The sequence below is a fragment of the Camelina sativa genome, chromosome 8 (genome assembly GCF_000633955.1).
Source record: "Camelina sativa cultivar DH55 chromosome 8, Cs, whole genome shotgun sequence".
Classification (NCBI taxonomy): Eukaryota; Viridiplantae; Streptophyta; class Magnoliopsida; order Brassicales; family Brassicaceae; genus Camelina; species Camelina sativa.
Window position 1 is genome coordinate 12995675 of NC_025692.1, and position 13334 is coordinate 13009008.

Below are 13334 nucleotides of genomic sequence, written 5' to 3' on the forward strand. Positions count from 1 at the left end.
TCTAAACTTCATAACCCAGTAAAATAGAACCACCTTTACCAATTCCAAATATCCTAGACACCACTACAATTCCAACTGGCTCATTTGTCTAATGTAATAGAGCCATTTTTTTGTTCCACGAAAGTATAGTAGTTAAAAAATTCGACTAGATTCGATTAATTAGTGTAAAACTTGGTTTTTGACAGATTAAAAATGAAGATATTGACAGAGAAGAAAGTATTTACCAGTTCAATTCAAATGGGAGAAAAGTAATACAAAGCATGTCAACAAGAACCGAAATTGAGTTTTTCCTTTTTGTTTTTGTTTTCCTTCTGGTTATAAAATGAACAATTTGAAACAGAGATTTTATTAAGGTAAAGCAAGTGCGTATCTTCTTCCTTTACTTCTTCTAATTGCCATCATGAAGGAGAAGAAGACAGGAGAATGTGATGATGGAGAAGAGCTTTTAGTATAAACGGAACTTCTCCTTAGTGTTCTGGAATACTTGTTCTGCGATAGCGGCGCCATTCCCGTCCGCTTTCTTGATCTCCAGGCTGGATTTCTGGTAAACCCCGGTGCCTCTTAGAGCATCAGCTATGAAGTCATCAAACCCGATGGCTATAGCTGCTTCGGCTTTAGCTCCATAAACCAATCTCTGTTCACAAGTAGAGAGATGAGTACTCATCATGATACTGAAGAGAACTCAAAAGATGGGTTTGTGTGTGTAGACAAGTTTCGACATTTTACCTTGAGTCTCGAGAGATGGATGGCTCCAAAGCACATGGGACACGGCTCACAAGATGCGTAGATCTCGCATTCTGATAGCTCGAGTTTGTTAAGTTTCTTGCATGCCTGCATGTTCACAACAGTTTCCAAATCATTATTCCAAAACCAGTTTTTTTTTTTTTTTGCAGCATGTGCAGTGTCAAGATTCCAGAGCAAAGTGACTGCAACAAATTTGATCAATCATATACTCTTTCTTATACCTCTCTAATGGCTGTGACTTCAGCATGTGCAGTTGGATCTGTGTATTTTAAAACCATATTGTGGCAGCTAGCTACAACCTCGTTCTTATGCACAATCACAGCACCAAATGGGCCACCGTCACCACAGTCAACTCCCTTGTAAGCTTCTTCAACAGCTTGCGTTAGGAATTTGTGGTCGCTATCGTGCACAGCTGATGATCAAAGACAAAGTATAAACATAAACAACGACACAACTTGTGCAAGCACATACAGTTTTCAACTAACTAAGAAACGGTGGAAAGTCAGTAACTAAATCGAAAAGCGAAAATTACGAAAAGCCAAAGGTTCCTAATAGAAACAGGATCTTCATCTGAAAGATTAGTTCTATGTGATTGAACTAGTGTGAAGTCTAGAAATGGATAAGCTTAATCTGCAAATGACGATTAAATATGCATCTACCATTATAAGAATCACATTATAAGTCCTCACTAGAAGTAATGCACTACAATAATTAAGGTCCATTACCTTGTTGGTGACCGGAAAATGCAGAAGCCACAGAGATGGTTCCGTCTTTTGCTTCCACTACACAGTTCAAATAAGAGAAGCCATCAGATCCTCCGAACACATAAACATCAAAGATCAAAGAAAAAAAAAAAAGAAAGAAGCAAATCAACACAGCTTCTTCTGCGCACAATTGATCATAAACATAAAAAAGTTGGAGCCATTGCAAAGAAACTGATCATGGTTACTCATACCACAAGTTAGCGGACACAATAGAGATATACCATTACTTGTGAAACAAGAAAACACCACTAACAGAGGAATCTTCCAGCTAAGATAACACAAAACAAGAAGCCATTGTTGGTAAATCTCAAAAGTCAAAATCGAACATAAACCAATTCTACGCTTTAATTAAACGGTGAAACATATCTAAAGTGTGATGATGATGATGATATAATCACATTGTAGAGCTTTGTCACATGTCATCTGTGATTGACAACGAGTACACAGATTTTTCTGAATCTGCATGTGAAATCAAAATGTTCGAAAATCCAAAAGATTCCCCGATCTGGGAAATTGAACATTGAATCAAACTCTGAGAAAGAGTCTGATTCGAGATTAAAAATCCAAAATCGCGAACATGTATACTCAAAAACAACGAATCTGGAGCAAAATCAAAGGGAACAAAAAAAAAAAAAAAAAAAAAAAAAAAAAAAAAAAAAAAAAAGAAGACTCCGATCTCGATCCGAGAGAAAACAAAATCGTAAAATAAGTTTGATTACCCTTAGTTTCTTCCATGACTGAGGGATCTTCCATGACTGAGGGTTCTGGAGAAATCGAAGTAGTGGTTTGTGTGAGGATTGAAGAAGAGGAGAAGTGTTTTTATAAACAAAACGAAAAAAAAAAAGCCAGAGGAGTCCAAAATTGAGATTTGGGGGAGAGGTAGATAGAGACGAACACCAGAAGCTGAGGTGTGTGTGAGAGAGAGAGATAAATTGTGGAAAGGTTGAATTTAGCGGAGGAAGGAAACCAAAGAAAATTTTGGGTTTTTAATATACTGAAAAAAGCTGGGTGATTCGACCTGAAAAAAGAGTTTAAAACATTTTTGAGGAATTTTTTTTTTTTTTTTACACTAATTTAAATACTTTTTTAACTCATTACTTTTTCTTAATTTAAAAGTTTAGATAGGGGTGTATCCCAAAGTAATCTACTATTTGAGAAATCTATTTTCTTAAAACTGTTAATTATTATAATAATTTAATTATGACAAATATTTACTTTTTATTAATATTTAAAATTTTCGTACCTAGGTGTTAAGATCGATTTTCTAGTCTCGCTTGTTGATCGGTTTTTCCGTTATCATCCACAAACGCTATGTTTATGTTTGAGATTGCAATTGTTGATATTTTAACAATAATCAAAAAAATTGTTTTTGTACAGTTTTATGACACTTTGGAATTATTTATATCAAACTTTTATATATAATAATTTTTTTGTAATAAAAACAATTATACAAAAAATATTTCATACTTTTTAAAAATATATTTCAAATTAGTTATTTATCATTTAGTTAGTATTAGATATTAAAATTTTATATGAGAATAGTTGACAAAATAAAACTTATATGATAATATCGTTTATTGGTTTCATATCTATATTTTATGCTATATATTTTGGTAGGTTTTATGATAAACTACTTCTATAACCGCTGTCAACTAGTAGAAATGTTGTGCAAATGTTCATGTTTTCATTCATTATACCACTTGTATAAGGAGATGACTGGTGTAAATGGTAGATGCTTTATCTTAAAAAAAACTTTAAAAACTAATTTTTACCAATAGTACTATTTTAATTATTTAGTAGTCGTAAATTTCTTCTAAATTTTCTCACGGTCATATATATATATATATATATATATATATATATATATAACTTTTGTTATTTTTATTTTACTAAAAGTTAACAATTTTAGCTTTTAATTATGTTTTATTTTTTAGTCTAGCTTACATGTACAATGGTTTTAGACTTTTTAGGCATTCACACTCTTCTAGTTCTAGTAATTCTTCACTATATTTTTTCTTGTTTTGTTCAGCAGTACTTCACTAGTTAACTTAAAACATTATATTCTCTCTAATGAAGGTTTTGAATGGATTAAACCATATTGAAAGAATTGAATAAACAAAAATGGGGATCACTACGACACATAATGCATTATTATTGGTTGTTAAAGTTTTTTATAGTTTTGATTTCATTATAACTATTTGACATCATTTATTTTATAGTAATCAAATTTTTATTCTGTTTTGTTTTACATCAAAATTTATTATTTTTTATATTCTATAAATAGAGACTTGTTTTATTTTATTTGAACATATAAAAAATAATAAAATAAATAGAATAAAGTGTGAAATTTTATTAAACAAAACAATTGTAGATGACAAAAATTAAATAGATGTTAAATTATTTAGGTGGAGGAAAAAGATGATGATGTGAAGTCTTAAAAAGTATAAAGGAGAGTGTTGAAAAAAGAAACCAATATACATAGTCTAACTAAAACAAAACTGTTATTCATTTTAGGAACCAAACATATATAAAAGAAATGCTTGAAATGGCACAATAATAGAATCGGATAAGTCAAATGACTCAAATCGATAACACAAATGGGATCAGGAGCACACGTTATCATTTGGTAGATAAGAAGACTCATCATCTTGCATTTTACGGTGGATTAGAATAAATATAATCTACCTTCCTTTAAAATATAAGATATTTTAGTTAAAATTAAATAAATTAAGAAAAAATTACTTTTTAAAAGTTTAACCAATCAAAAACAAAATTGCATAATATAAAATATGAAATTAATTTAAAAGATAAATAAAACTTAAAAACATTCTATATTATAAAACAAAAATATTTTTCTAATACATCATATATTATAGAAAGAAATATATATCATGAAACGGAAGGAGTAATAGATAAGACTCATTTTTCATTTTTTTTACTCATTGATTGGCCAGAAGAGTTCTTGAGCTATGGAAAATATATCTAGTTCTAAAAGAACTTTGGTAATATTGATAAGGGTGGTACAAAGATTCTAAAATCACAAGTCACAACCATGAAAATGCCAAATTGGTAGACTAAGAAAAAGACAAATCTTTTAATAGACAACATACATGTATGTGTATGCGATATAAAGAATTCTGTAAAGTTGTCTATACGAAACAATTATTGAACGAGAGAGACGCACGTTACCGGTGTGAGTTGGTTAAATGAATAACGAACAAACAAATGGAATCGAGATTAATGGCCCATTTTTGTTTACCATTTTACATGTAAACGCATCAAATCGTCTTTCTTTAACATTTTTAAAGTAAGTCATATAATATTTATTAGAGAGTCAGTTTTGAGACCTCTTAATCTCGTTTCGTGGAAATTTTCAAGAAGTTTCGGCATGGTTCGTTTTTGTGCATTTAAGTTCACGTGTACGGCTACCACTCACCCGAATCTTCCCTCTTGCATCGATCCTTTCCTTTCTCTCAAAAGATAGTAACACATATTGGACTTAAAAAGAAAACAAGAATATAATCAAGGCAATTCTTGTCTAAATGATGGTCTTTTCAAATGTTGTAGTGGTTCTACAAAAATTATTGTGGTTCTATCTATCTAGTGTAGACGTTTTGAAGACTAAAATGGAATAGTCAACCCAACTTTTTTTTAAAAAAAATATATAAAAAATAACTTAATATTGTAATTGTGTAAAGATAGTAAAATATATTGGATCTAAAAAGAAAGTACGAATATGATCAAGTGCAATTGTTTTCCAAATAGTCTTTTCAAATGCGGTAGATGATCTACAGTTCTCTATCTATTGTAGACGTTTTGAATACTAAAATCTATTTTAATTTCTATAATATGGACAATTACGACACACTACAAATTTAGTTGGCACAGTTAGAATATTTTTTTAAGAAAGTTGACTATTTTACATTTAGGCAATGTTTTCACGACCGGACCGGAAGGCGAACCGGACTACCTTCTAGGTCACCGGGTCATCGGTTCAATCGTGTTCGACCGCAGGTCAATTGATTATGATTTGTTTACTATATTAGTATATTTATAAAAATTATATAGTTTTATAAAATACTAAAATAAAAATAATCATACCATAGTTAACAAATTATGAATCTAAAAACAAAAATAAACTAATAAAGTGAATGAATCATTTGATTGAATCACATAGGACCAAGCTATATCACTTTTTCCTCATACTAAACGGTTTGCAGTTGCTATTTCTTCGTAGTTTTCTTCAGTTTCCATTACTTATAAAATACACAACTACACAAAAAGAAAAAAAACAGAGTTCAAACATAATACTATAACAGATTCTTAAAATATGCACAATACATGAGGATCAGTTATTTATAATTCAAGTATACGATATAATGGATTTCTATATATGCAAACACGATGATGAATTGATGATTAACTATGATAGTTTAAAAAACAGAGCCACAATTAAAAAACAGAGCCACGATAAAAAAAAACAGCCACGATCATGAAAAAAGTATTATGTTAATGTCCAAAATCAAGTAATGATGGAGATCAGAGACATAAAAAAAATTAAAATAAAAGAGAAATTGATAATCAACTGTTCGCTAAGCACTACGAGAGATGAGGACTGCGAGAGAAGATGAAGCGAAGCGACGAGAGGTTCTCAAAAATTAAACCCTATATTTGGTCTTAAATATTTTTTTTGAACTGTAACCCGGCCGGTCCGGTCCAAATTACCGGGTCGTGGGTTTATAGCAGTTTTTCTGGGTTTTACCGGTTGTAAGATTTCCGATTATTAGTAGTGAACCTAAACCAGAGAACTGTCCGGGTCGCGAGTCAACAGGTCGGACCGGCCGGTCCGATCCGGTCGTGAAAACATTGCATTTAGGGTATATTTTAAGGATATGTTTTAATGTTTAGAATTTATTATTTAGTTTTAAATATTTAATTTGAAACAGGATTCTATTTGATTATGTGCTAAATTTGGAAACAAAATTTATTTTTGTGCTATTTGTTTTTGTGCTATTTGTGAAATATTGAAACTTTTAGTTACATATCTAACAAATAACCCAAGGAAAAATTATATATTGTTGTAATTTAATATAGCTTTTGCACAACAATAATTATCAAAGTCATAGTTTAAATCTCAATTATGAAAGAGTTGTATCATTTTCTGTCATATCAGAGGTTCAAAGTCCTTATCTATTTAGCACATGACAAAATTTCAGTTTAAGAGTTAAGATAATTGAAATAAGAATCCAATGAAAGAAATCGATTAACATTCTAACATATTTTATTCCACTCTTTCGGCAAAAGACTTCATAAAGAATTAAAGATAGTATAATTTAAAATCCAAAAGAACCTCACATCCAATAGTGAGGGAGTAATAAGGACTCTAAACATGAATTGTGTTCTTACTTTCATAATTTCATTCAACCTACTTTACTTCATAACCTCTTGAAGCAGAAGCACTCGTGCTCTTTAAGCTTTCTCTGGTGCATATCCTAAAATCCTTGTATAACTTGTTGCATCACCATCTATTTAGATCTTTCTCTATATGGTATTCTAACGTTAAGTGTGATTCCAAATGTAAGTTATAATATAAATTGATTCCATATGAGAAGCTCGGTTGTTCAACAATACAATGAAACTAAATCTAGGAAAAACAGTCAAATGAACATAATTCAGCTTGCAAGGCTCATGTTATGAGCTGGTCTGCTTTTCTAAGAGAGGAACCAAAGAAGATGGGAAGTTTTAAAATAAATGTATTCAAACAAAATCTTAACCGCACATGTTATCTAACGCTTAAAACATGATCCAGCGAGTGTGACAATAAGAAGCGCAAAATCGAGATGTAATTAGAAGCCGTCTAAAAGAGCAAACATGGCCATAAAAAAAGGAATAATGCAGAACAAAACCAATATTCTGCTGCTGTCCTCTTCAACATCCTCACTTCTTCTTGGGGTCACCAGCCTTGGTCTACACATACATTGAAACAATAAAAAGATTGTAAACAGGACATGAAACAAACAATTGCAGATACAAATATCTCTGGTCAGTGTAGGTCTCTCACCTTCTTAACACCACGGATTTTCTTCGCCCTGTTCTTCCTCTCCTTCATCTGTTTCCTTGACCTCTCAATCTTGGTGTCAAGTCCGTTCTGTCAATCACACATGAATCATATTAAATATGGGTTTGCAAGTAATCCTTAGTACCCTCTATCTATATACGAACTCCATAGTTTCTAGCAAAGCAGGCAAAAACAAAGCATCAAGAGAGAATGCTACACTAAAAACACTAGACCAATGGTCTATTGATAAAAGAAGTAAAGAGCATATTACCCTGATCAGTCTGTACTTGGGCTCAAATTTCTTGGCGTTGTCAACAGAATCATAGATCAAACCGTATCCAGAAGATTTACCACCTCCAAAGTGAGTTCTGAATTTGAAACAGAAGATAGCATTCGGGTCCTTAACCTCGTACATCCTTGCCAACTTCTCCTTCAACTCAGCCTTCATAAAGTAAACATAACGTTTAGAACCTTGTCATACTCTAACAACTACGCACAAATGTAATAGACACTAGGCAGTGGAAGTAAAGAACATACCTTTGAAACATTGGCTCTTCCAGGATGAAGAACATCAATGACCTACAAAGAGTTGGTACACAAATCTGTTTATTAATACTCCCAAAAAAAAGAACTAAATCAATCATACAACAAAAATCTGAACTCGTCGTGATCAAATGTAACATCGAAATGGATCATACAATAGAAATGAATCCTATGAATCTGTACCAATCTACGAGCATCTCTATCTTAATTATAACGGCGAAGAGGCTACAGCACTGTGAGCATGAAATGAAACATAGAGAACAGAGAGATTGGAAAAGGAACTCACGAATTGCTTCCTGGCGAGAAGCCTGTTGGTCATGAAGTTTCTGGTTCTGATAGTGACAGCTTTCTCCGCCATAGCTGCTGCGATTTTAACTCCGAGATCAGTCTCTGAGCTCCGGTTTGCGAAAAAAATCAACGAGTTTATCTCCTTCGCAGCGGCTTTAGAAGAAAACAGCAGCCAAAACCCTAGATCGTTTATATATAGCTCCTCGCTTTTAGATTATTAGGGTTTGTTTGTTTTTTTTCTTTTCTTTTAGTCGTTGATGGGCCAAATTTAATTGGGCCTTATAAAATCCATGTCGAATTAAATTAGGAGTATTCTTAAATTTAATTTAATTGAACAGATTTTGGGTATTCTTAAAACTTTGTTATTTAATCAATGATTTTTAAAAACAATCTGAAATTCTATATTATTGAACGTGTAATTTATAAATATCATTTACCATCTCTTGTTATTCAATCAATCTTATTATATAAAGTTGAATTTTCAAAGTTAGCCATTAACAGGATTATGACATGTGTCAAATATACTGATGAGATGTTGATATGTGTCAAAAATTATTATTTTTCAAAACAGCTAATTAAGATAATACCATTAAATCTATAAAATTTACATGTCTATATCTAAAAAGAAATTTCCTAAATCAAAAATTAAAATTAACAAAACTAATATATTTTTCATTGTACGCTAATTATATTACACGTTTTCTCAATTAGGTTTTGACATGTATAAACAAAAAAATAATTTATTAAACATGTATATTATTATTAATCAATAAATAGGGAATAACAAATCTAAAACGAATAACATAAGTTATGTCAAAAGAATTATTATTTTTAAAACGTACTATGACAGCTAATTAAATCTACATAAATTTACATGTTTATATCGAAATCTTTGATCTTTCATTTTTTTTCTAATATAATTTTGCTTATCTACTATGGGTCTTTGATTCGTGCAGGTTCTTTAATGGAAGCTATCATATGCAATGAAATGGAATCAAAGTATGTAAAACCCGATAAATTAATCAAGGATGGAGACACTGCTGAAGATTCCAAAAGTGATTCTACAGTTAGTAGCGTTATAAGTTTCGAAGATTAGTCGATGGTTAGTGTTTATAGTCAAAATCTAGAGTTTTCTCTTCTGGATAATGTTAATGATTCCGGTACTGAAACAAAAGCTACGTGATCGAGTAATTGAGAAACGATTTTCAAATTTGGAAAGTTAGAACGGTAAACCGTTTTGAAATTGGTTTCAAACCGGATTTATGTGGTTTTTTTATCTAATTTGGTTCGTAAACCGTTTAAACCCAGGTATATAGAGAAATATATGAGAACTTTTGATTCAGATAGAAATAAGTTGAGAACTTACTATTCAAGAATATTTGAGACGAGGTCATAGTTCTAAGTAGTTTTGGTACAATGCGATACTTATGAGGAGTAAACATGCCATCGATCCTTTAACGTGATTATGACATATGTCATGTTTTGGATTGTTTATAAAGTTTCTATTTTGTATATCTGAATTATCTAAGACTTATATATACCATCATGATTATAATTTTCAAATTTTTATTTTTCTTATGTTATATAAACTTTCTTTCAATTTTTCAATAAAAAACTTTTATTGGGTTGGTCATAAAATCATTGTATTCGAGTAGATAATTTTCACCAGTTGTTCATCCAAAATATCTTTGGAGTAAAAAAATTCATGGTTAAAAAAATTATGTCACAAAACAATTTTAGTAATTGTAAGAACTATAATTATGCCAAAATGAAAGTAAAGCAACATAAAATATTTTTAATTTGTTTAAAAGACATTTTATAGGTGGTGATAAAGAGCATACTTTTACATAAAATAATTTTGGGTAAAGTGCATATTTTTAATGGTAAATCATACAATAAAATTGTACGTTGTTATTAATTATATGTTGTTTTGATGAATGTTTTGCATGTATAATATTTTGTAATAAGTTGTGAAATGTTCTTGAAATTTGACAATAATAATATTTGTAATGATAAGTATTCGGAAAAAGTTTTGGTGGGGTATAACTTAGCTTTAGATTATTGTAATAATTGTTATAATATATTTAAAATATAAAAATATAAAAAGTGGATGAACGTAAATACAAATATGATTTTTTCTCTAACTAAAATTATTTATATATTTACTTGAGGAAATATATTGTTTAGGGTTTAGGATTTATTTTCTTCAACAATTTTAAAACTCGCACATCGTGCGGGCCTTAATCTAGTAATTTATAAATCTCACTCCAAATTTACTGTTATTCAAAATATCACAATTTTTTTAAAAAAAACTACTAAATGTGATTCTAGGAGACTTTTCTAACATTTTCAGTTCAAAAATATGACTTACAAAATCACACCTTAAAAGGTAAAACTTTGAAAGACTTTTTAAAAAAAAAGAGAGTTGGACACCTATTGCAATTTTTTTTTACAAAGTACCTCCATCTCTCTCTTTTTCTCTCTTCTCTCTCCTCTCAAATAGATACCTCAAGCAAAAATCCTAAAAAGTTTCGTTGATGTATAAATCCCATTCATAAAACGTTTTATTAGTTATCGATTCCTCGGGAAACACAAATCCTGTGTGGCGCTAAGGTTAGTCTCGTCGGAGCCGAAGCTTTTATTGGATCCATCTCCAGCGTCGCTCTCCATAACCTTCTCTCCAGGCAAAAATAACCCCTTTTTTACCATCTCAAGCTGATCAATTTCGTGTTACAGAACATCTAACTAAAAGCTGGATTCAATTTTATTATTTTTTAGGTGCTTAGGTACTTTTGATTTTGAGAACTTTGTTTCTTTTGATATCATATAAAACCCAAAAGAAAACTGCATATTTGATTCACTAAGTTTTTATGAAATTGGTGTTAACTGCAGGAAATGGTATTGAATCTAAAACAAGACCAACTATTGTAGCAAATAGTGAGAATCTTTTGGAAGATGTAATTGTTTATGAACATTTAACCAAGTACCTTTTTAATCTTGGTGTCTTTGTTAATGTGACATAATTTTTTTTGGATGTTTTTTTAGTAAGCTGGAAAAATGTTATAATTGATTCTAAAGAGACAAAAGTTATGATCTTTATGAAAGTATTGGTTTGTTCAAGTTGTTAGGATACTGTCAGTAGTAGGGCAAGCAAAAAGACTCAAAACAAATCTTCTTTTACCTTTGTTAAGAAGATGATGCTTGGATCAGATATATAAGTTGATCATATATATCATTGGATCATTTTTGATATATATTAAAATGAGCAAAACCAATTCACGGTAAGTGTTAAAAGATCAAATTGTATCAGCTTTAAGATTGTTGCTTCTGTTATTATTGAGACACTTACGTTTGATTAACCTGTGTTCGTTCATTTATTCTTGGTTTGGTGTGGGGGAGGAGACTTGTTTAAAGATGTGAGTAATGAGAAATAAACTGACGTTGATGAAAGAATTGATGAGAATAATGAAGAAGAAAAGCTTCATGGTACTCAAGAACAACAAAGAGACATTGCTAATAACTGGAGAGCAACTATAGCAAAAACCATGTGGACAGATGCAATGAATATGAGATCATAACACATTATCATATAGATCACGACATTCCAAGTTGCTCTCTTCTTTTTATTTTTATTTTTATTTTTAATATCAAAATTACCTAAATTTCAATAATCAAATCTCACCAAATCCCAAAACTCAAATCTCATCAAATCCTAAAATTTCAAATTCAGTAACCAAATCTCCTAAAATTATACTCAAATCTCTCAAAATTTTAAAATATTAAAATTGTAGCAAATCTCCCAAAATATCAAATTCGATACACCCCTTTAATTTGTTTCGGGTTTGATATACAATATTATGACAAAACAACAATTGAAAAAGTTAAAGGAGTTGAAAAGATTTTTCAACAAGTTTTTACCATTTAAATAAAGAGGTTGAAGAAGTTAAAAAAAAATTATTCAACCAATTTAATTTAAAAATTTGAAAAAAAACTAATTATACAGCAAAAATATTTAATTGATTCATCCACATTTTTGGAGATAAATAAATTGAACAATATTCAATCCAATTTTGTTCAACTTAATATTTTCAACTTCTTCAGTTTAAAGCAAACATTTGTAGTAAGCTAACAACAACCCGAAGTGATGGATACATCAATTCAACTAAAAATATTATTAGTATAATTATTTATCTATCTATCAAAAGTATTATAAATAGTTGCACAAAGTTATACATATTCATGATTATATAAAATTGAATAAAATGATTGAATATCATTCAACTTATTCATCTTTAGAAATATAGTTGAATATGTTGAACATTTTTCTCTCTTAATTTGGTCATTTTTCAACTTTTAAAGTTAAATAGGTTGATAATTTTTTCAACTTTTTCAACTCAAATGATGAAAATTGGTTGAATATTTTTTTCAATCTCTTTAACTTGTTCAATTGTGTAACTATTTGCACCCTAAGATCCTTTTGTGTCAAACAAAATATATAATTAATATTTTTTGTTTTATTCAAATTTGCGTTTATTTGGTGTAAGAATACATTTCACCCTTAAAATATTTGATTTTTTTTAGTGTGGTGGAGAAAATATTGATAAGATATTACTATTTGTGGTCATGTCTTTTGTGTTTTTGAAAATCAAATTCATATATTTTATATTTTATGTAGTAATCACAAAAAAATTTGCATGTTTCTTATAGAACTATAACAACATATATTATATTATTTGATTATTTAATTATTTAATTTTATTATATGTTAGTACCAGTCCCATCGCTGACTTAGTGCATAAAGTGCATTTGCACCATGTCCAACCCAAATTCAATTTTTTTCTTTTATTTTTACCCTAATTTTTATAAAATTTGAATTGATTAGTTACACTTTAATCTAAATTTAAACATATTGTTGCCTTTTTTTTTTTTTTTTTTTT

General features: G+C 29.8%; 2 protein-coding genes across 2 annotated transcripts; both read right to left on the reverse strand.

Moving 5' to 3' along the window:
* Window positions 202–2493, reverse strand: LOC104707093 (guanine deaminase-like). Its single transcript, XM_010423371.2, has 5 exons — window positions 2228–2493; window positions 1470–1526; window positions 966–1156; window positions 727–831; window positions 202–634 (listed from the first exon to the last, which is right to left on the reverse strand). Exons 1-5 carry the CDS (start codon window positions 2259–2261, stop codon window positions 446–448), a joined length of 576 nt encoding a protein of 191 aa, XP_010421673.1. The 5' UTR covers window positions 2262–2493; the 3' UTR covers window positions 202–445.
* Window positions 7229–8598, reverse strand: LOC104707094 (40S ribosomal protein S24-2). Its single transcript, XM_010423372.1, has 5 exons — window positions 8396–8598; window positions 8104–8145; window positions 7838–8008; window positions 7570–7656; window positions 7229–7475 (listed from the first exon to the last, which is right to left on the reverse strand). The coding sequence occupies exons 1-5, from the start codon at window positions 8465–8467 to the stop codon at window positions 7446–7448; spliced, it is 402 nt and encodes a 133-aa protein (XP_010421674.1). The 5' UTR covers window positions 8468–8598; the 3' UTR covers window positions 7229–7445.